The sequence below is a fragment of the Coregonus clupeaformis genome, chromosome 21 (genome assembly GCF_020615455.1).
Source record: "Coregonus clupeaformis isolate EN_2021a chromosome 21, ASM2061545v1, whole genome shotgun sequence".
Taxonomy (NCBI): Eukaryota; Metazoa; Chordata; class Actinopteri; order Salmoniformes; family Salmonidae; genus Coregonus; species Coregonus clupeaformis.
Genome location: NC_059212.1, coordinates 672,054 through 696,494, shown reverse-complemented (window position 1 = coordinate 696,494; position 24,441 = coordinate 672,054). Strand labels below are relative to the sequence as shown.

The 24,441-nt window shown below is 40.4% G+C and overlaps 1 protein-coding gene across 1 annotated transcript; it reads right to left on the bottom strand.

The window, feature by feature from the left end:
• Positions 1-1,213: 1,213 nt before the first annotated feature.
• Positions 1,214-2,480, bottom strand: LOC121534532 (fin bud initiation factor-like). Its single transcript, XM_041841113.2, has one exon. The coding sequence runs from the start codon at positions 2,052-2,054 to the stop codon at positions 1,425-1,427; it is 630 nt and encodes a 209-aa protein (XP_041697047.1). The 5' UTR covers positions 2,055-2,480; the 3' UTR covers positions 1,214-1,424.
• Positions 2,481-24,441: the final 21,961 nt, after the last annotated feature.

Sequence of the window (24,441 nt, the reverse complement as noted above, 5' to 3'; positions counted from 1 at the left end):
CTGCGAGAGAACATGTTAACTCGTCTCCCCTCTAACAACCTACTCCTCAATGCAACAGCAGACAAACTATGTAATCCAAGGCACATGACTGTCTGTGAGACCAAGACTGCTTTAGTCCACTGAGCAAAAGCCTAGGCATTTGATCTGGGAGCTAACACAAGTCTGCAGGTCACAATTATGAGGGATCATTTCCAGCAATTCTAGGCTATTCCTCCCTCTTGCCTGGCTCTCCTTGCAAATGCACACAGACTACTTCCTCATGGGAAAACACAGTGGTGTGTGTGCATGTGCAGTTTACTCACAGCAGTACTCAAAGCCTTGTAATAAAACACTTATTGGTGGGCATGTAGGAGCACTTTGAAGTAAGCCCTTAGAATCTTTGTAAAGTTGCTAACTACCATTTGTCCTCGAAAGCTGTGCAAATCACTGGTTTCACCAGCTGTAGTTCAGTCTTGTCTATAATAACGAGGTGTCCCAACATCTGAGTACAACGTCAAACACAAAATCTTTATTTAAAAACGGAACACACAAAACCTTTTAGGAATGTTGCCACAGACATCAGTGTTTGAAGTCCATGAGTGCTGCCTGCAGTCTTAAGTATTTATCATACTTGTTGCCTTATATATCATTTCGAAAAGAAAAACAATAGATACTGCAGATATTGAATAAACATACAAAAAATATACAAAAATAACGAGTACAATTAAGCTCTTCTGTCACACAGATATTGACACGCACAGCATTTATTCCAATAACATGCTCTGAACATTTCCTCAAATTATATTGCATCCACAAAATGGCAAAGGAATATACATCTCATAAGTCACAACTTTATACGTTTACCAAAGTAAAGAATTGTTCAAAGTATTATTTAAAACTCTTGTTAATTGGTCTTACTGTAAAAAGAAAAATGCTAATTGTGATGCATTGTAAACATTTCAATAATTTCCAGCCATATTCACTCAACTGAAGGCAAGATTTCTCAGAGATACATGCTGCCAAGTGGATTCTGTAGGCCTACGTCACATACTTTATAAATAACACCTGTTGCAACTGTTAGACAACGTCATCGCTATGAATGAATAGTCATCTTTGAAATCTCCCGTCAGAGCAAGGCATAGACAATTATCAATTGCAAAGACATTTTAACGCAACGCCATATTGCAAATGCCCAAATAATGTTGCCACAAGTAAACGCATAGTCCTACCCCCCAAAAAAGACAACATTGTCAATGAATTACATTTCACCCCTGACATGCGAAACCCCACGGCCTATAGTATTTTTAGAATAAATAAAATACTGGTATAATTTCTGTCTCTGCATGTTTTATCTCTCCGTTAATATAAATATGCAATGAAATACGACAAGATTTCGCCTATATTATTTACCTCATAGCCTACTTTTATAACTAGGCTTAAACTATTTACCCAAGTTTAACCTTCATGTATTCATTTTTCAATCGGCTCAATCTGGTCCCGTGACTTCGAATTATGAGAGAGAGAAGCTCGTGTTTATCCTTCAATCCCACAGATGTGTACAGTGTATCCTTTAGCACGTCCCTTGTGTGGACAACCATGTTCAGAAAGTCGTCGTTTATGCGGTGCTCCTCTTTCAACTCGTTCTCCTGACTCTGTTTGAATTTCACCTCCAGTTCTAACAGAGACTTTTCAGAGTTTGTAAAAGCCTCGCCAATCTGACTCGTCTCCCTTCTCAAATATTTTCCATAGCTGTCCTCTCCGTCCAAATCAAAAGAAATGCTTTTCCCGATCCCCTCTAGCACTCTGGCCGAGTCTTCGATGAGTCTCTTGATGATCGTGAAATCATCTCGGATTACCGAATCTTGGTCCTCGTCAAGACTGCATTTTCGGTCGTCTGTCATTTTAAAAAGCATTTGACATTTTTCCGGATCATCGTTATTCTCATAGTCGCCGTCTGGCACAAAGTAGTGATGGAACGTGCCGTTAGACATCTCGGGATACAGAGGTCCATTAAAAAACGCATCGCAGAGCGGCAATGAAAACATCCCAATAGCGAGTAAGTGGAGAAAAGCCATCCTATCCACTTCTTTGCAATGGGTGAGCAATAGAAGAGACTTTCCTTTAGAGCGCAAAAAATATTATTTAATTCGCTCACCAATCACAAACATTTCCAAACTTGCAATGTATGTGGTATCCACGAGCTAAAAGACCGAAAGTATCTAGGTGTCCAGCAGGCTGTGTGATATTTGTAAGCCTTCTTTCCGGTCACCCCTCGTGTAGCCTATGCAGCAAGTGTTGCCAACTATTTTTCAAGGAAAGTAGCTGTTGGTTCAGCCACAGACAGTCACGTGAAAGTTTGAAATACTTTCCGTTAGCTTTACACATAGAAACCACAAAGATTTTACGCAGGAGTAGCCTACCAAACGCATCCAACTGAGAGAAATGTGAAAGTGCCTGACGTAGCTTTGTGCCTCAATTTTAAGTTCAACATCTGGATTTCTCAAGCACCGCGCTTGGTTTTGACTAATGATAGCCTACCCCCTCTCAACTCTCAAATTACATCCCAGCTCCGTCACTTAAAAGGAAGCGCAGTTTCAATTGACTGCAGGCCAGGTCCTGGCCGATATGAAGCCTAGACAATACAAAAAAATGCTGCCCTCCTATCCCCACAAAGTAGAATACAGTCTCGGCCCACAATGCACTTTAATGAATACCTATCCATGTGGTAGCCTACTTTTGTAAAACAGGCTGTTGCATTGGCTTTATAGTCCTGATACCTGACAGACTGGAGACTAATTATACTGAACAAAAATAAAATGCAACAATTTCAAAGATTTTACTGAGTTACAGTTCATAGAAGGAAATCAGTCATTTGAAATAAATGCATTAGGACCCTAATCTATGGATTTCATGACTGGGCAGGGCCATGGCGGCGACCCCCCCCCCTCAGACGATCCCGCAGGTGAAGAAGCCGGACGTGGAGATCCTGGGCTGGCGTAGTTACACGTGGTCTGCGGTTGTGAGGCCGGTTGGATGTACTGCCAAATCCTCTAAAATGACGTTGGATGCGGCTTATGGTAGAGAAATGAACAATTTAAAAAACACACCGAACTTAAAGACAGGAAGAAAACCAAAAAGGTAGAGCAAAACAAAATCAGGGAAGTCAGATTAAGGATTGTTTGTATAGAAATCTAAATAGGCAGAATCAACTAAAAGTGTTAACCCTTTGCATCTATCAAGACAACTGGAGCAATGGGCTCTTAAATAGATCCTGGGCCAGCACAGGTGAAACGCCTTCCCACTAACGAGATAGCAACCAGCACAGGTGTAACACATACTGACTAACAAGGTGACACCAATCGGTGCTAACAAGCTATATGTGCTAAAGTCCAATGTCAAAACATAAATGGAGCCGGCTGCAGACAATGATCAGCTAGGGGGAAATCAGATTTTCAACATTTTGATGCCATATTTATAGTTATATAAAATAAAGTATTTGCAATGAATATTCCACCAACAGGTTTCTGTGCCAATGCACCACACAAACAATAAACAAAGCATATCAACTTCGGGCACTTAATATCATGGTTTGTATTTTCAACAACAACAAAAAATTGACTATGTAATCTCAACAAACAGAAAATAAATCCCTCCCTACCTTGTAGGCTTACCCAGTATCAAAGGCTTGGCTAGACAATCTCCGAATGTCATTAAACTTTTTGATGTTTTGTAACAGATGTGTGCCCATGATTTTGTGCCCATGATTTTGGAATGAGATGTTCGACGAGCAGGTGTCCACATACCTTTGGTCATGTAGTGTGTGTATACAGTTGAAGTCGGAGGTTTACATACATTAAAACTCATTAAAACTTGTTTTTTGGAGTCATTAAAACTCGTTTTTCAACCACACCAATTTATTTTTAACAAACTATTTTGGCAAGTCGGTTAGGACATCTACTTAGTGCATGACACAAGTCATTTTTCCAACAATTGTATATATACAGTTGAAATCGGAAGTTTACATACACCTTAGCCAAATACATTTAAACTCAGTTTTTCACAATTCCTGACATTTAATCCTTGTAAAAATTAACTGTCTTAGGTCAGTTAGGATCACCACTTTATTTTAAGAATGTGAAATGTCAGAATAATAGTAGAGAGAATTATTTATTTCAGCTTTTATTTCTTTCATCACATTCCCAGTGGGTCAGAAGTTTACATACACGCAATTAGTATTTGGTATCATTACCTTTAAATTGTTTAACTTGGATCAAATGTTTCAGGTAGCCTTCCACAAGCTTCCCACAATAAATTGGGTGAATTTCGGCCCATTCCTCCTGACAGAGCTGGTGTAACTGTGTCAGGTTTGTAGGCCTCCTTGCTCGCACACGCTTTTTCAGTTCTGCCCACACATTTTCTGTTGGATTGAGGTCAGGGCTTTGTGATGGCCACTCCAATACCTTGACTTTGTTGTCCTTAAGCCATTTTGCCACAACTTTGGAAGTATGCTTGGGGTCATTGTCCATTTAGAAGACCCATTTGCGACCAAGCTTTAACTTCCTGACTGATGTCTTGAGATGTTGATTCAATATATCCACATTCATTTCCTTCTTCATGATGCCATCTATTTTGTGAAGTGCACCAGTCCCTCCTGCAGCAAAGCACCCCCACAGCATGATGCTCCCACCCCCGTGCTTCACGGTTGGGATGGTGTTCTTTGTCTTGCTAGCCACCGACTTTTTCCTCCAAACATTACGATGGTCATTATGGCCAAACAGTTCTATTTTTGTTTCATTAGACCAGAGGACATTTCTCCAAAAAGTACGACCGTTGTCCCCATGTGCAGTTGCAAACCGTAGTCTGGCTTTTTTATGGCGGTTTTGGAGCAGTGGCTTCTTCCTTGCTGAGCAGCCTTTCAGGTTATGTCGATATAGGGCTTGTTTTACTGTGGATATAGATACTTTTGTACCTGTTTCCTCCAGCATCTTCACAAGGTCCTTTGCTTTTGTTCTGGGATTGATTTGCACTTTTCACACCAAAGTACGTTCATCTCTAGGAGACAGAACGCGTCTCCTTCCTGAGCGGTATGACGGCTGCGTGGTCCCATGGTGTTTATACTTGCGTACTATTGTTTGTACCTTCAGGCGTTTGGAAATTGCTCCCAAGGATGAACCAGACTTGTGGAGGTCTACAATTTTCTTTCTGAGGTCTTGGCTGATTTCATATGATTTTCCTATGATGTCAAGCAAAGAGGCACTGAGTTTGAAGGTAGGCCTTGAAATACATCCACAGGTACACCTCCAATTGCCTCAAATGATGTCAATTAGCCTATCAGAGGCTTCTAAAGCCATGACATCATTTTCTGGAATTTTCCAAGCTGTTTAAAGGCACAGTCAATTTAGTGTATGTAAACTTCTGACCCACTGGAATTGTGATACAGTGAATTATAAGTGAAATAATCTGTCTGTAAACAATTGTTGGAAAAATTACTTGTGTCATGCACAAAGTAGATGTCCTAACCGACTTGCCAAAACTATAGTTTGTTAACAATACATTTGTGGAGTGGTTGAAAATCGAGTTTTAATGACTCCAACCTAAGTGTATGTAAACTTCCGACTTCAACTGTATATACATAAATATAAAGGAAGAGAAGCTTAGGCCTAACCCCAGAGAGATAGAGATATGCCGGTGGCGTTCTATGACACAGACATGCATTTCTTTATGTCAGATGGCTACTGCGTCTGCTATGCAAATATAGACGTACAGAAGGAGGGTAATTCGTTAATTTTCGATCCGAATATTTTGTATAAAGATAAGCATTATAGTGTTAGATTATAGGAGTAACTCTGGTAGGCCTGAAACAGTCTTTCTCACCTCAAGTTCAACTGTCAGAGTCAGTTGGAGCACCAGGTCGCACTGTCTTCATATCATAGGCCTGCAGTAGCTAAATAATAGCCACACCATACCAAACCTTCACAAACGTTTCTAAACGTTATTATGGTAATATCAAAATAAAGTCAAGCCATTGTTTATAGGGAAAATACAAGCAGAAGAGCAAATGTAAACCAGGGAAAAAACACACTACCCTCCCCTGTGCCCCCCAAAACCCACACAACCTTCCCCAAAGCACACAAAAAAGTTTGACAACCCTCCCCTATTTTGGACCACCCCTCCCCCAGTAAGTTTCGATCTGTCCCTAATGTAAATTGAAATACATTTGCCAAAGTTATATCATTACTTCTATCTTTACAGAAATAAATAAAATACTTCAAAATACTTCAACAGAAAGCATGACAGCCACAGAGGATTATTAGCTTCTTAATTTTTTTTGCTGCACGTGGCGATAGGCCTAGCTGATTATTTCAGTGAAAAGCATCTAAAATATGTGTGAAGATAATGTGTCTTGAATTGTTGAGACATGAAGAAGGGGATGGGTGGGTGGTGAAGATATATATCTCTCATTACAGCCCACTTGGAGTTTGCCAAAAGGCACCTAAAGGACTCTCAGACCATGAGAAACAAGATTCTCTGGTCTGATGAAACCAAGATTGAACTCTTTGGCCTGAATGCCAAGCGTCACGTCTGGAGGAAACCTGGCACCTTCCCTGCGGTGAAGCATGGTGGTGGCAGCATGCTGTGGAGATGTTTTTCAGCGGCAGGGACAGGGCGACTACTCAGGATCGAGGGAAAGATGAACAGAGCAAATTACAGAGAGATCCTTGATGAAAACCTGCTCCAGAGCGCTCAGGACCTCAGACTGGTGCAAAGGTTCACCTTCCAACAGGACAACGACCCTAAGCACACAGCCTAGACAATGCAGGAGTGGCTTCGGTACAATTCTCTGAATGTCCTTAAGTGGCCCAGCCAGAGCCCGGACTTGAACCTGATCAAACATCTCTGAAGAGTCCTGAAAATAACTGTGCAGCGACACTCCCCATCCAACCTGACAGAGCTTGAGAGGATCTGCAGAGAAGAATGAGAGAAACTCCCCAAATACAGGTGTACCAAGCTTGTAGCGTCATACCCAAGAAGACTCGAGGCTGTAATCGCTGCCAAAGGTGCATCAACAAAGTACTGAGTAAAGGGTCTGGATACTTATGTAAATGTGATATTTCCGTTTTTTTTGCAAAAGAAATTGTCAAAAATTCTAAAAACCTGTTTTGCTTTGTCAGTATAGGTTATTGTGTGTAGAACCTATTTTAGCCTACATGATTTTGTAGGGAACTAATTCACAATATGTGCACTTTGAAGTGGAACATTAATAATAATATAATAATATGCCATTTAGCAGACGCTTTTATCCAAAGCGACTTACAGTCATGTGTGCATACATTTTTACGTATGGGTGGTCCCGGGGATCGAACCCACTACCACGGCGTTACAAGCGCGATGCTCTACCAATTGAGCTACAGAGGACCACATTGATTGTGCCAGTCGAATTTGAAAACATGTAGGCTTGGGTGTCCTTTTTATGATCGCTGGACTGAAGTGGCCATAATAATATAACAGTGTTATAACACACAAAGTTAAATAATATATAGGCTTACATGAAAACCACATACTAAATGATTAGTGCTTTTTGAGGTTGGTTCGGTTTCGGATAATCATTCAAATTTCAAATTCAGTATTTTGTTTTGCATTAGATGCACTATGTATTATGTGGTTTGAATGCTGTAACATAGAATAAAACAATTAATACAAGTCCCATGATGGTAGTGACTGCCCATTACTGCTTATCACTTAATAACCATCATTTATTCACATTTACTTTAATGAAATATTTCAGTTGTTGTATATATTACATGTTTTATTTGATGACTTTATTATTTCATTCCAAGTCATCATCTCATCTCTATAGAGCTGCTGCCTATGCTGTCTTACAAAATCACTATTTTTGTAGAACTTCAAAGTAAATAAGGCCTACTTTTATGACTGCTGAATACCAACTATCAATCACTTAGATCATGTATTTTCAGGTAGAGATACCTAGCTAAGCAACTGCTCTCTATCCCTCTCGATTGCGCGGCCTCTTCTCTCCCTCTCCGTGTCTGCCACACACTAACCTAAAGTAACAGGCATAAAATAAACACACAGACTGGACAAGTAGGAGCGTAATGGATTATGGTCATTGTAGGTAATTACCACATTTTCTGAGCTAAACTATGTAGAATATTGTCCTGTTGGAAACTACAACTCCCTACTACATCACACAGTTCGGGCTTGATCTGATTTATCTCTAGAGAAACTGTGCAATGTGCGCATTGAGCTAAAAAAGAAAAAAAAATGTTTAAGGGAATTCAAATAGTCAATTAGTTATTTAACAACTGAAAATTAACTGAAATGTCAGTTAATTGCTCAGCACTAGTAAGCTTAGACTAAATTATCCACATTTACAAAGCCACCCTTGCCAAAAGTAATTCCCAAGAACTACAGCCCACCTGTCATTTCCATCACCTGTCAGTACTGCGCATGTAGCCTAAAATGGGCACAACTGGTTCCTATTTTTGAGTGAGTGAAATAAGACAAAACAGTTTAGCTTATGTCTGTAATACATGTGTTACATAAAGAGTACATCTGAAAATAATTGTGTACATTTTGAACATTGAGTAGTATATGAAAGGTTTTCGTCGACACACTGCTCAAGATTTGATGGCAAGTAATCTATATTGAAGACAGTTATCCTCAACTATATACTGTACCTCTATCACTTTCCTCAATCATATTTATGGTAGTATTGTTTTAGTAAAATGTTTACACAGGGTGAACAGACCCATTGCAGCCTGGCTTTATTTCCTTCTGATGCCTTTATTATATTGATAAAAATATGTATGATAAATATGTACCATATTAGACTGTGCAGATTCTAGTCAGTAATGTCCAGTGTTTTTCAGTTAAAAACATGCTGAGGACATTATGATGTAGCAAAGCCTTTTTTATTTTGCCCAAATGTTCCAGCTATAGGGCTATGAATGGAAATAATATGGAACCATTCCTCTCCAAAAAAATGTGTGGTTTGAGAGGTAGAATTAGGAGTGGAAAAGTGGTGAACCACTATTTGTCAAGTTGGAACATTTTCATTCAACATTTTTGTACCAAGGTGTCATTCACTGAAAGTAGCATTGTCAAGGTGGCTGTAAAACCTTGACCTATAGCTAAAGGTGGTCATGGAACTTGAACCCAACAAGTCCTATAAATAATGACATGGTATATAAGGAAATTATGACTGCTTATTGCTTTTTTAAAGCAGGAAATTACTATACATGTAGCACCCTTTGGGCCCCAAAAGGAATCCAAGATGGTGTGCTACTATTATACTTTCAAACTTAGTGAATGGTCTTGATTGAATAGGGTCCCATAGTTTTTAGTGCTACCTAAGTCCTGTGCGTCTCCTGTCCTGAATGTGTGCACAGTTCTGCAATGGAAACATCAGACATACCACCATCTTCTGTTCAACCCCTTCCCTTTATACTGAAGAAGTCCTGTTTTTTAAACGTCATATCCCTGTGCAGTCTAAGCCCTCAAGGTGATGATATTCTAAACAGGCCTGGTGAGTGATGACTTGGACTTGGACTTTGAGAGGTGTTTGAGGCTGCCACTATTGCACAATAATAGAGGCAGATGTATTATTCTCACAAAATTGGGTAATTTGTATTAAAACATTCTATTATCATCTGACAAACATAGTTAATGGGTGATTTTGAAATTACGGGTACTTTTGGCATTTCTATTTTCTTAGTTTCTTGAAGAAAATGTATCAACAGAAATACTTTTCTAATTTTGTCAGGAACCACAAACTGGTATTGGCTGTGACCATATTTATTCGACAATATATGGATTTTACTCAGTTTTCCCATAACACCTTCTGCAGATGTGGTTACCATCAAATCATAAAACATTTTTGTTTTAAACTGAATGACATACCCAATGGGTTTTTGGATTGTTTGGTTAATCTGTACTACCACATTAAGAAATAATTATTTTAATTCCTTAACCATAAATATTGGCCTGCGCTGGCTGTGCTGTATACCTGCACGTAGGCTACCATCAACAGTGCAAGTTTCATGTTAAAATGTATATATACTGAACAAAGATATAAACGCAACATGTAGGAAAATTATTCAATTGACATAAATTCATTAGGACCTAATCTATGGATTTCACATGACTGGGAATACAGATATGCATATGTTGGTCACAGATACCTTTAAAAAAAAGTAGGGGTGTGGATCAGAAAACCAGTCAGTATCTGGTGTGACCACCATTTGCCTCATGCAGCGCGACACACCTCCTTCGCATAGACTTGATCAGGCTGTTGATTGTGGCCTGTGGAATGTTGTCCCAGTACTCTTCAATGGCTGTGCGAAGTTGTTGTATATTGGCGGGAACTGGAACACACTGTCGAACACGTCGATCCAGAGCATCCCAAACATGCTCAATGGGTGACATGTCTGGTGAGTATGCAGGCCATGGAAGAACTGGACATTTTCAGTTTCCAGGAATTGTGTACAGATCCTTGTGACATGGGGCCGTGTATCATCATGAACATGAGGTAATGGCGGCGGATGAATGACACGACAATGGGCCTCAGGATCTTGTCACGGTATCTCTGCATTAAAATCGCCATCGATAAAATGCAATTGTGTTCGTTTTCCATAGCTTATGCCTGCCCATACCATAACTCCACCACCACCATAGGGCACTTTGTTTACAACGTTGACATCAGCAAACCGCTCGCCCACACGATGCCATACACGCAGTCTGTCATCTACCCGGTACAGTTGAAAGCGGGATTCATCCGTGAAGAGCACACTTCTCCAGCGTGCCCATGGCCATCAAAGGTGAGCATTTGCCCACTAAAGTCGGTTACGATGGCCAACTGCAGTCAGGTCAAGACCCTGGTAAGGACGACGAGCTTGTAGAAGAGCTTCCCTGAGATGGTTTCTGACAGTTTGTGCAGAAATTATTCGGTTGTGCAAACCCACAGTATCATCAGCTGTCCGGGTGGCTGGTCTCAGATGATCCCGCAGGTGAACAAGCCGGATGTGGAGGTCCTGGGCTGATGTGGTTATACGTGGTCTGCGGTTGTGAGGCCGGTTGGACGTACTGCCAAATTCTCTAAAATGATTTTGGAAGCGGCTTATGGTAGAGAAATTAACATTCAATTCTCTGGCAACAGCTCTGGTGGACATTCCTGCAGTCAGCATGCCAATTGCATGCTCCCTCAAAACTTGAGACATCTGTCGTATGACAAAACTGCACATTTTAGTGGCCTTTTATTGTCCCCAGCACAAGGTGCACCTGTGTAATTATCATGCTGTTTAAACAGCTTCTTGATATGCCACACCTGTCAGGTGGATGGATTATCTTGACAAAGGAGAAATGCTCATTTACAGGGATGTAAACAAATGTGTGCCCAAACATTTTGAGACAGAAGCTTTTGTGCATATGGAACATTTCTGGGAACTTTTATTTAAGCTCATGAAACATGGGACCAACACATTACATGTTGGGTTTATATTTTTGTTCAGTGTAAACTTGTAAACTTAAGTTTACAAAAACAAATGTGGTTCTGCAATGTTGAGAATCCAATAACAATTTGTGAGAACCCTAAATTATTTTTTTATTTGAACTTGTTTTAGAAGAAATAAGGAGTTATTTAAGAAAAGTGCAAGGGTGCCAATATATTTGTATATGTAAAATAAAAACATCTAAATTAATTGTGTTTTTCTTACAAATCTACCCCTTGAAACACAAAAAAGCCTGTTATTGCAAAATTGCCCTTATATACATAATCATAATTTAGAGACAATGCAATGGGATGCATTACATAATTTTCAAAATCAGGTCACAAATGGCGACTTACTTACTCCCATTATGGTGGAATAAATGTACTGTATAATATGATGCAAGGTTGTGTCCCTCTGCCTTTTTATTTATCCAAACCCTGCTGTGTGCCACTGTAAGGTAATGGCAAAACTCCTTATAAGTTTGGAGAAAAACAACAACTTCCACTCAAAAGGCTTAGTCTGGCAAAGGAATTCCAGTCTGGTGTCTGTCTAGATGAAATCCCGACAGCAAAATTAGAAAAGTGAGTCACAAGATAAAAGGGTGTGTCTGCTTAATTTCGTTAGAACCCTGTTGTGGCACACAACATATTGTACATGAAGCATTCAGGATTGACTCCCCCACCTACTTAATAATCAGTCTCATAAAAATCCTACAAAATGGCTCATGACCTCATTGTCATTATACTGCAGAGTCTGGAAAAGAGATTTGGGGTGGGGATGTGTTGTCCGTGATGAGTTCTGCAGTCAGCCAGAGTGGCCTCCTCCAGAGACTCTTTGAACTCTTATGACAGAGCTAAACACAAGATACCCCTTGGCCTCTTTATGTCCCTTTAGGTCCGGGCCCCTCCTGAGATGTCCTTGTATCTGTGCAAAGAGGAGGTCCTGGCCACACTTTACATTATATAAGCCTTAGACCAGAGTAACCACCATACCTGTTAAATAACCTATATAACCTGGAACAAGTTAGATCGTTCATGCAGGTAAGGAATACTTACAAAAATATAACATTACTGTGGTTTGTAATTGCCTGTAGGCCCTACTGCCTGTACGTAACTTACCTTTCTTGGGTAAATACATTTTGAGAACGGTCAATATATCTAAATTCAGGATTTATAGTCTTGACTGTATTTACAGTAGTAGATGAATGGACACTTCCAATGTTTCTACTTCACCAAGCGTTCTTCTCAGCAAAATGTCACTGACTGATGCTTTACAAAATTCTGTCATGCACCGACATCTCTGTGCGATGTGTGGTGAGGATGTAAATCCAGCCTTATACAACACCAATGTGAAGGGTACCAACTTTGATCTCCTTCCCTTGCGGATGGCCATGAAAATCTATTTTGGCTTTAATATACTGTAGTCTCAAGCTCACCTCACCACATCCTTATTAGTCACCTCCTCTATATAATATTAAAGACCATACGACTAATCAAGTTTTGATGGAAACACTTGTAGAATCACTTTGTTCAATGCATCAGAGGTTGGACCGATCTCACACAAGTTACAACATACTGTAGCATCTAAGGAGAAGTAGGCAACAATTCATAAACCCATGAACCTCACATGAACTTGTACCTATGCCAGTTGAACTGATCTCGACTACATTTATTGTGCCGTTGTTGTTTCATCATTATTTATGTGGAACCCGATAAAACATTGCTGTTTTGGGTTAGCAGCATTTTCCGTGAAATAAAAGTTTCAATTATTTGCAGCTCTCTTTTTAAGCACCATGGCATTAGACGGCAATGAAATCCTTAGATGCCAGAGAGGCTGTCACTGGAAACAAAAGGCCAATGAAACACAGGAGGACCTCTTTGGGCTTTATTTACTTTGCGTTTACAAGATATGATGTAGATAAGTAGTAGTAGGTTTTATTGGATTCTCACAGTCATACACAAATTTAAATTACAATTCTCGCAATTGTACACCAATTTACAATCATAACATCAATCATAAATAATGATCAAATAGTACAAACCTAAACTACCAAAACACTTTTAATATAATACAACGTTAAAATATGCAATAATAAAATACAACAATACTACAAAGACAAGGTTTGGGGTGGAAGCTTTAGAAAATACATCTTTAGAGTTCTTAGAAAGGCATTCTAAGGCCCCTGGGCTATATGGTGTGTGCATTGATCAGTTTAGTGAAGTATGGAATGGGAGAGTTCTGATAGCGACCTGTGTGTGTTATGGGAGTGTTCAGTTTGTGGCTGTTGCGGGTTGTCCGTCCAGTAATCTGCTGTCTGGTTGGGGGGAGCCAGTCTGCAAACTGGGAGGTCTACAGGGATTTAACAAATGTCAGGCAGATCTGTTCCCGTCTGCTCTCCAAGGACATGATTCTGAGGGTTTTGAGGGCTTCCCGGTAGCTAGTATACAACCCGCCCAGGACACGCTCCAGCTGAGCAGTCAGGGTTTGAGTGAGGCCATGGTTTCAGGCAGGGACAGCATACTTCAGAACTCGTCTTAGCCGATGTACACTGAGTATACAAAACATTAAGAACACCTGCTCGTTCCATGACAAGGACCGACCAGGTGAATCCAGGTGATAGCTATGATCCCTTATTGATGTCACTTGTTAAATCCACTTCAATCAGTGTAGATGAATGGGAGGAGACAGGTTAGAGAAGGACTTTTAAGCTTTGAGACAATTGAGACATGGATTGTGTATGTGTGCCATTCAGAGGGTGAATGGACAAGACAAAAAATATAAGTGCCTTTGAACGGGGTATGGTAGTAGGTGCTAGGTGCACCGGTTTGTGTCAAGAACTGCAACACTGCTGGGTTTTTCATGCTCAACAGCTTCCCCTGTGTATCAAGAATGGTCCACCACCCAAAGGACATCCTGTTCCAATCGTTCCACATCCAGCCAACTTGACACAACTCGGGGAAGCATTGGAGTCAACATGGGCCAGCATCCCTGTGGAACGCTTTTGACACCTTGCAGAGTCCATGCCCCAACGAATTGAGGCTGTTCTGAGGGCAAAAGGTGGGGGTGCAACTCAGTATTAGGTAGGTGTTCCTAATGTTTGTTATACTCAGTGTAGATGGACAGTAGGTCTGCTGTGCTTACAAAGAAGCGCTTAATGCACTTGAGGAGGAACAGCTTCCTGCTGGTGCTTGTGGTCATGGTGTCAACCTGGCTGTTCCAGCACAGGTCCTGTTGGACAGTGAGACCCAGCACCCAGCACCCTGACGTTTGATGTCTCTGACAGGGGGACACCTTTGATGAAGAGGGTTGGTGCAGGCGGTGGGGTTTTAGAGATGGTGACATGCATCACTACACATTTCTTTTAATTGATGAGCATGTCATTGGTAGCAGTCCATGTGCTGAGCTCGTCCAGTTGCTTCTGCATTGATGATGGTTGCTGTAGTTTCCTGGTTTCAAGCAGATTCATGTCATCACACAGGGTTGGCAGCTGCATGTGCAGCATCATTGATGGGAGAAAGAAAAATGACAGGGCCAAGGAGGATCCTGTCACACTAGCCTTTGCTTTGGCTCCTCCTCCTGTCCAGCTCAGGCATTCGGTGTCACCGGCCTTCTAGCTGCTGCCGAACCTGCTGCTGACAAACGCCCTTCACAAATCAAGCCCGGACTTGTCTCGTCATCATTACACACACCTGGTTCCAATCCCCACTCTATCACTGTATACATACTCCCTCTGTCATTTGTCTATGTCGGTCATTGTATATGTTGCTTGTTTTCTTGAGAGGAATCTCTCCTACTATTTCCTGAGTACTTTACATTTTGCACTGTGGGTTTCATCCCACTTTAAGCTATGGCGCTTTAATAAATCCAGTAGTTCTAAACCTGCGACTGCCTACTCTTTTCTACACCTGTGACAGATCCCCTGGGCCACCCCACGTGTGAGGGTCTCCCATTCAGATAGGGCACCATGATTGCGCACCCACCCGTTGTCTCCAGTCAGAGATAAAGTCACAAATCCATGGGACTATTTCAGGCCTCACCCCCATTAATATTTTTGATGACAGTAGGCTAGACACACGAACACACACGTTTACACATTAAACACACGCTTATACACAAACACACATTCTCACACACACAACTACATAGGCTACACGACATGCACACATTCAACAGCCATATAAGCAGACATGCATGCACACATGGCTTAATGCAAACCAATTTTACAAATCAAATGGTAGAAACATGATTGCTATGTATGAGCAATTAGAAAGTGGAGACCATTAAAAGGGTTAAATCAGACCGTTAACAACAGTGAGCTTGTACAACACAAATTATAGTAGTTTGCACTATGTTTGCTTGCCGTTGGTTACCCGGAAGATTCAGACTGGCAGCCATTATAAGTACACATTTGTTGATGTACAAAGAGAAGAAGCACGATCCATCCCAACTGTACCTATCCCCTTTTGCAGAGGATGCATGTGTATCCTTTGCGGAAGCAAAGAATGCATAGCACCAATATTGATGTCTGCAAAATGTATCGAAATTGAGTATGCTTAAAATATCAGGATACATTTATTTTCATGCACTCTATCTCACATTTCAGCAAAGGTACATTGGTTCACAGTGTATCACTGAAACAGGGACAGCATGATTGTGCCAAAAAAAGGATCACAATAGAATGCTTTTTCGTTGGGGGAGTTGAACAGAAAATGGAAGCCGGGTGATTACTCTGGTAACATTTGGCTAGTAAAGCTGTCAGACAGAATGCCAAGCTGTAAATTTAATAATATGTGTGTTTTTTACAGCGCCAGATCTCTTATTTAAATTGATCCATAGCACAGAACGCAGGCATTACTGCAAACGAAGCCAGACAAAAGCCTCTTTATGGGAGCTTTTAAGAAGCCTACTTCACCCTGGTGTTGTTTTCTTCGAATGATCAGACACATGTGCTCCCTGTGCACTGTCCAATGGTGACCTCAGCGGCCTTTGCTGTTAGATATGACGGCCACTATAAAACGTGACCAGAGGGACATTTACTGGAACACATTGTTGGATAGTGCAATGACTTTGGGAGTAAACTGGGGTGTTTATATATATATATATTCCTGCATTAAAATGAAGTGATGTTTTTATTATTATGTAGGAGTGTGCTAGTCTTAATGGATTGCATTTATATGGTGTGTGTCACTACTGTAGGCCTCAAAACTATTTATACAGGTAGGGGGTATTGACCTCATCAACCTGGAATTTGAAGCACCCACCTAGGTGGTGCCACGGCAGCCATTTTGCGGCTATCACAATGCAGAGGTGATGAATTCATTTTGTCATGACAATACAACAGAACTGTTGTTTCTAACACCTTCAGAAAGATTTACACATTTGATATGTGACTTAGTTAGGTTGGAGACAGAACTACTATCACAAGAGAAGATAAGGTACTGTTAATGCTGGAAAGACTGTCATGTGTCTGTCTCCTCCATAGTCAGTATCAAATATACAGTATGTTCTGTTGACAGCCATCCACCAGGAATACCTTGAGTTATTAGGAAGAGTATTGTAGTGCTTTTAGTTATATGAAACAGACTGTAGGTCAAGGATCTCAAACAGACAGATAAACATCCATTCACCTTAAGTGGTTGTGAGATGTCTCCTTGTCTAGAGTCAGATGCCAGCACAGCATTGCATTGCAATCTTGTATTTAGAAGCAGTATATGGAATAGCATGTATAAACTGAGTACCAAAAAAGATGTGTAAAACCACTTGCCCTCTGAATGAGCCAATGCAGGGAGGTAGGCAATACCTAACGTACCATGGGAAGAAACATTGGCTCAGACTATACAGAAATCAGAAATTGTTTAATGATTTTGCATGCCAGTCATATGAAAATAATTGTCATTATCTTGCTGTTGATGGATCATTAGATGCTCATTGTTGACACCAGCATTCGTACCAGCTCATCTGTGTCCAAATACACAAGACAAATGTGGTCTCAATTTTATTATTGGATGGGATATAACCTTAAAGGTTCAATGTAGCCATTTTTATCTCAATATCAAATAATTTCTGGGTAACAACTAATTTACTGTGATTGTTTTTCAATTAAAATGGTCAAAAAGAAACAAAAATAGCTTCTTGGCAAGAGCAATTTCTCAAGCAAGAATTTTGCTAGGACTGTCTGTGAGTGGTCTGAGTGGGGAGGGGAAAACTGAAAACGAGCTTTTTTGGGCAGAGTGGTTTGGAACTCTTTCTTATTTGTCTTTTAACATTTATTTTTTAAATACACACTACCGTTCAAATGTTTGGGGTCGATTAAAATAACATCAAATTGATCAGAAATACAGTGTAGACATTGTTAATGTTGTAAATGGCTATTGTAGCTGGAAACGGCTGATTTTTAATGGAATATCTACATAGGTGTACAGAGGCCCATTATCAGCAACCATCAGTCCTGTGTTCCAATGGCACATTGTGTTTGCTAATCCAAGTTTATCATTTTAAAAGGCTAATTGATCATTCGAAAACCCTTTTGCAATTATGTTAGCACAGCTGAAAACTGTTGTGCTGATTAAAGAAGCAATAAAACTGGCCTTCTTGAGACTAGTTGAGTATCTGAAGCATCAGCAATTGTGGGTTCGATTACAGGCTCAAAATGGCCAGAAACAAATAACTTTCTTCTGAAACTCGTCAGTCTATTCTTGTTCTGAGAAATGAAGGCTATTCCATGCGAGAAATTGCCAAGAAACTGAAGATCTCGTACAACGCTGTGTACTACTCCCTTCACAGAACAGCGCAAACTGTCTCTAACCAGAATAGAAAGAGGAGTGGGAGGCCCCAGTGCACAACTGAGCAAGAGGACAAATACATTAGAGTGTCTAGTTTGAGAAACAGACACCTCACAGGTCCTCAACTGGCAGCTTCATTAAATAGTACCCGCAAAACACCAGTCTCAACGTCAACAGTGAAGAGGCGATTCCGGGATGCTGACCTTCTAGGCAGAGTTGCAAAGAAAAGTCCAGTGTCTGTTCTTTTTCCATCTTAATCTTTTCTTTTTATTGGCCAGTCTGAGATATTCCATTAAAAATCTGCCGTTTCAAGCTACAATAGCCATTTACAGCATTAACAATGTCTACACTGATCAATTTGATGTTATTTTAATGGACAAAAAAATTGCTTTTCTTTTTGTAAACAAGGACATTTCTAAGTGACCCCAAACTTTTGAACGGTAGTGTACATTTTATGGACACAGTCAATTTTACAAGAGTTCTATTTTGTTTGTTTTTACTCCTAAACTTCCTCTACCCTCAACGTCTCCGATCATTTTCATGATGTCCATCCGGTTTGCTTCTATATGCCTTATATTTCAAACTGTCAATTAACTTATTTACTGCGCTGGTGATGTCACCAGGCAGGCCAAAACTTCCATTCCACCAAAACAGGCTGATTTTTACACTAAAAGGGCATTATCATCATTTTCACAATTTCACAGTATTATTCCAACCTCATAGGGGCGGTTACGCGGACACAGATTAAGCCTAATCCTAGACTAAATTGCACTTTTAAGCTGGACTAACTGAAATGGCATTTCTCAGACATGGTTTAAAATAGTCTCAGACTTGCCCTAGTCTAGATTTAAAAAGTCTGATTTCCAGAAGGACAATTAGAGTTAATCTAGATCTAAGTGAAGGCTTAAATTAAACCTGGCCAGAGGCAGATTTAACTTCAGATTAATGGATGTTGGCCCCCAGGTTGATCTTGGCAATAGAGGAAAATTGATTACCTGGACTATTTCAAGGATGATCAAAGAGCACCTCCAAGGCCAGACAGAAGGGTGGTTATAGACAGGAGTAACCCACTGAATGATTTTGATTAAATCCATTTCTGTGACTGTTTTCGTATACAAAAAAAATGCAGCTGGCATCATTTGTTTGCTTGAGCCAAGGCTTTTATCTGACTCTCTTAGGGGAAGGCCCATCCCTCCTTCCCTACAAGTACTGATCACCTTGAGGTTTTTGGCATCTGGAAGCTTCCATCGCGAAACAGGAGATTTGTGTGGTGTAAGTGAACCGACTGTATGCAGAATAGTCCGCAAAGTCTGCAATGCTATATGTGAACTGAAAGACAACTACATCAAGTTCCCTGATGCTGCTGCCCAAGCCACCTACAAGGTAGAGTTCTATGAATATGGGAACTCCGCTGGAGTCATTGGCTGTATAGATGGATTTCATATTCCCATCAAGTGTCCCTCTACAGCAGATGCTGAGGAGTACAGGACTTGTAAAAGCTGGTTCTCAATAAATCAATTTGCAGTTCTGAGATGAATTCATTACAAATGGTAGTCCAGGTATTATTTTTCTTGTTTTCTGTTGATGAATCATGCTGTTTGTTCTCAATAATTGTTTGGTTTTACACAAAGCACTTCAAGAGGTTTTTTTCAAAGTCACTGAAACTTTTTGAACGTTTTATTTTACCTCCGTCCATTGTTTGGTTTAGGTGACTTGCTCCAATTCCACACAATACTTATGTATTAGTGTCTCTCCCTGTTTTTTTTAAGAATCCTCAGGTCAGCACCAAGTGCACATCGTTAATCTATTTAGGTTTCACAAAGATTAACTGGTTAGTCCTTACTTATCTTAGTCTGGGACTCCCTAGTCTAGAACTAATTAATCTGAAGTTAAGTAACATCTCAGAAAGCCATTTTTTAAAATCTGGATTAATTTAAGTATAATTAGCCTAGTCCTGACTTAAATTAAACTCTGTCCGGGAAACCGCCCCTTAGTGTGGAAATGTATATTATAACACAGGAAAATCACGTTTTTGACTGCGCTGGGCCTTTAAGTGAGGTTGCGGCAGGATGTGTCATTGGTGCGCATGTTGCACACCCTCTTGTTCTTATGTAGCTACAATACACCAAAAGAAAGATTGGATTGAAACCTACTCCTTTTTCTTGCTTTGCAATCACTTTAGTAAATACAAGGATCCACCTTCATCTTTGCCTTATCTACTTGAACTCCTTCCTTTCACACACACACACACACACACACACACACACACACACACACACACACACACACACACACACACACACACACACACACACACACACACACACACACACACACACACACACACACACACACACACACACACACACACACACACACACACACACACACACACATACACACACACACACACACACACACCACTCCACTCACATTTCCAGTGACATACCCATGACCTTGAGCGGTGAGGTTTAAGAATTCTGCTTTGGGATATATGACTCACTGGAAGAAAGTTTTATCTTTCAAGCTGAACAGAATGTTTCTCATGTAGGGCCACTTTCAAAGCAAAGCAACATTGAAGCAATTACACTACCATTACCCTGCAGGAACATAAAGGACACAACACAATTACAATATCATTATCCTAAAAGGATGTGGAGGGAGTATGATTACCTCTCTTACTCTTTGAAAATGTGTTTTACATTGCTGAGAGGAAGAGCGAGACATGGAGAACCTTAGTTTTACCACTTTGCCCCCAAAATATTAGCTCATTAGTGAGACTTTAGGATAGGAGAGCCATAATCATAAAAATATAATGGGTTGCATATGGCTGTCTTTAAAGGATCACATCGCTCTGTGATGTGACCTTTTCACAATCATTAGATGACGATGACAAGCGAACAAGCGTTGTGGCATAGAAGTAAAAAACCTAATAAAGGACACTGACTTCATTCACATAATATTTTATAGTCTATAGTCAATTTTTACATAGATCTCTTGAGATTAGAGGCATTAATCCTGCAGCCAGGTGTTGTTGTTGTGCCAAACTACAGTATTAGTACATTTGCATTTTAGTAATTCACAGTAAGAAAAGGTTGACTGGTCACTGATGTGTTCAAAGCTGTGCACAAAGTCCACTCTGTTATTAGCCCATATCAACTACTGGTACTACTAGGATGTCTGTCAGTGTGTTCCCTCTACACAACGTGATATTATATAATACCAGTGAATGAATGGGTCATACCAGTTCACGTTTCTATTGAACGTCCTCCAACAAATATCCACATGCTTTTAAGAGTTCCTTTTAACGGCCTGTTGGTGTTTTATGACCCTCTGGGGCTGCCATGGTGAGAAACCAAGCCCAACATCCAGTTCCAGCCTCTAATGTGCCATTCAACGTTTAGGGGAGAAGGAGATATCTCCCTCTTTGAGAGGTAAAGAGAGGAAAAACTGACTTCAGAACAGATTGTCAGACCCTTTAACAAGGAGCGTTTGCTTTGGCCGAGCACCACCAACCACACAACGTGGCTAGAGAGGGAGAGAGTGAATTATCAGACGCCGACTGATGTTCATAACGACGCTAGACACAGCAGACAGGGAGCCAGCACATTTCAGAATGGAAAGAGCAACCAGAAAAACAAGCAGAATATGATCTCCTTAGAATAAGCATGATTTACATCCCGACTGAGGCTGAGAGGAATCTTTCTTACCCATTCATCACTAGTCGACCGAGGGGACAGATTAAAACACGAGAACAATTTGTTCTAACTTGTGAATACTGGCTCAATGGTGCACCTGATCTCACTTCTCCTGATCTTTCATTTAAATGAAAGCAGACATCAAGTTGACATCAACAACGCTATAAAAAAGCTATTAATGACTTTGGCTCTCCCATGATCAAGAGGGACATATTTCTACATAAGTTCCCTAGGGACATAGAATTTGACTTATGTTTAACTTATAGCATGTTTAAACACTTATTCTATAGCAACATCAATACCCTTTCCTTAATAGTCCCAATTGATAAATTAAAAATAAATGAGTGCATGTCATGATAAATACAGTGGGGTCCGAAATTATTGACACCCTTGATAATGATGAGCAAAAATGACTGTATAAAATAAATAATTAAAATACTGAGCTATATTGTAAGCAAAACAATTGGGAAATTATATTTTATACTAATACAATTTCTCAGAAAAAGAAAAGTAGGGGTCAAAGTTATTGACACCCCTGTTTTCAATACCTTTCAATACCTCGCCTTTGGAAAACACACCGTAAGGGATCTCAGACCATTCCTCCATACAGAATCCTTCCAGATACTTGATATCTTCCGTCTGTGCTTAAGGACTCCACTCTTCAATTCAAACCACATACACTACCAGTCAAAAGTTTTAGAACACCTACTCATTCAAGGGTTTTTCTTTATTTTTACTATTTTTTACATTGTAGAATAATAGTGAAGACATAAAAACTATGAAATAACACATATGGAATCAAGTAGTAACCAAAAAAGTGTTAAACAAATAAAAATATATTTGATATTTGATATTCTTCAAATAGCCAACCTTTGCCTTGATGACAGCTTTGCACACTCTTGACATTCTCTCAACCAGCTTCATGAGGTAGTTGTAAGGGATCGGGGGTTGGCTGGGTCTAGACAGAGTCTGACACTTCCCCGATCTACAGAGAGGGGGAGTCATCAGACTCGATCTGGTTCACCTGAGTTCTGAGCACACCTGTCAGTAATTAGTGTAGGATTTAAGGTGTGCTCAGAAGCTCAGTCGGCGCGAGGTATTGTTCCTTTGTGACTTGCTAAGCGTTTTGTTCTGAGAGAGAGAGAGAGAGAGTTTGTTGTTTTTGATTACCCGTGTAGCCAACCTGTGCCTTGTTGTTTGACTCCCTGAATTGCTTAATCCTCTGCTTGTTTATCCCAGTGATTACCGTACTCTGACCCTGTGCCTGTGCCCTCGACTACGACTACGCCCGCTCCTTTGGTACCTCTGCCTGTCTCTGCCTGGCCCGGTTTTGACCACAGCCCGCCCGACTACGATTAAGCTATTCCCTTGTCTGTACTCTAATAAAGCATCGCAATTCTGCGATTGGATCTTACCACTCTGTCCGAGTATTCATTACAATAGTCACCTGGAATGCATTTCAATTAACAGGTGTGCCTTCTTAAAAGTTAATTTGTGGAATTTATTTCCTTCTTAATGCGTTTCAGCCAATCAGTTGTGTTGTGACAAGGTAGGTGTGGTATACAGAAGATAGCCCTATTTGGTAAAAGACCAAGTCCATATTATGGCAAGAACAGCTCAAATAATCAAAGTGAAACGACAGTCCATCATTACTTTAAGACATGAAGGTCAGTCAATACGGAAAATGTCAAGAACTTTGAACGTTTCTACAAGTGCAGTCGCAAAAACCATCAAGCGCTATGACGAAACTGGCTCTCATGAGGACCGCCACAGGAATGGAAGACCCAGAGTTACCTCTGCTGCAGAGGATACGTTCATTAGAGTTACCAGCCTCAGAAATTGCAGCCCAAATAAATGCTTCACAAAGTTCAATTAACAGACACATCTCAACATCAACTGTTCAGAGCAGACTGTGTGAATCAGGCCTTTATGGTCGAATTGCTGCAAAGAAACCACTACTAAAGGACACCAATAAGAAGAAGAAACTTGCTTGGGCCAAGAAACACGAGCAATCAGTTGTGTTGTGACAAGGTAGCGGGGGTACACAGAAGATAGCCCTATTTGGTAAAAGACCCAGTCCATATTATGGCAAGAACAGCTCAAATAATCAAAGTGAAACGACAGTCCATCATTACTTTAAGACATGAAGGTCAGTCAATACGGAAAATGTCAAGAACTTTGAACGTTTCTTCAAGTGCAGTCGCAAAAACCATCAAGCGCTATGACGAAACTGGCTCTCATGAGGACCGCCGCAGGAATGGAAGACCCAGAGTTACCTCTGCTGCAGAGGATACGTTCATTAGAGTTACCAGCCTCAGAAATTGCAGCCCAAATAAATGCTTCACAAAGTTAAATTAACAGACACATCTCAACATCAACTGTTCAGAGCAGACTGTGTGAATCAGGCCTTTATGGTCGAATTGCTGCAAAGAAACCACTACTAAAGGACACCAATAAGAAGAAGAGACTTGCTTG

Coding starts and splice junctions, on each gene's coding strand:
- LOC121534532 (XM_041841113.2), bottom strand. CDS start 2,054: ATGGCTTTTCTCCACTTACTCGCTATTGGGATGTTTTCATTGCCGCTC.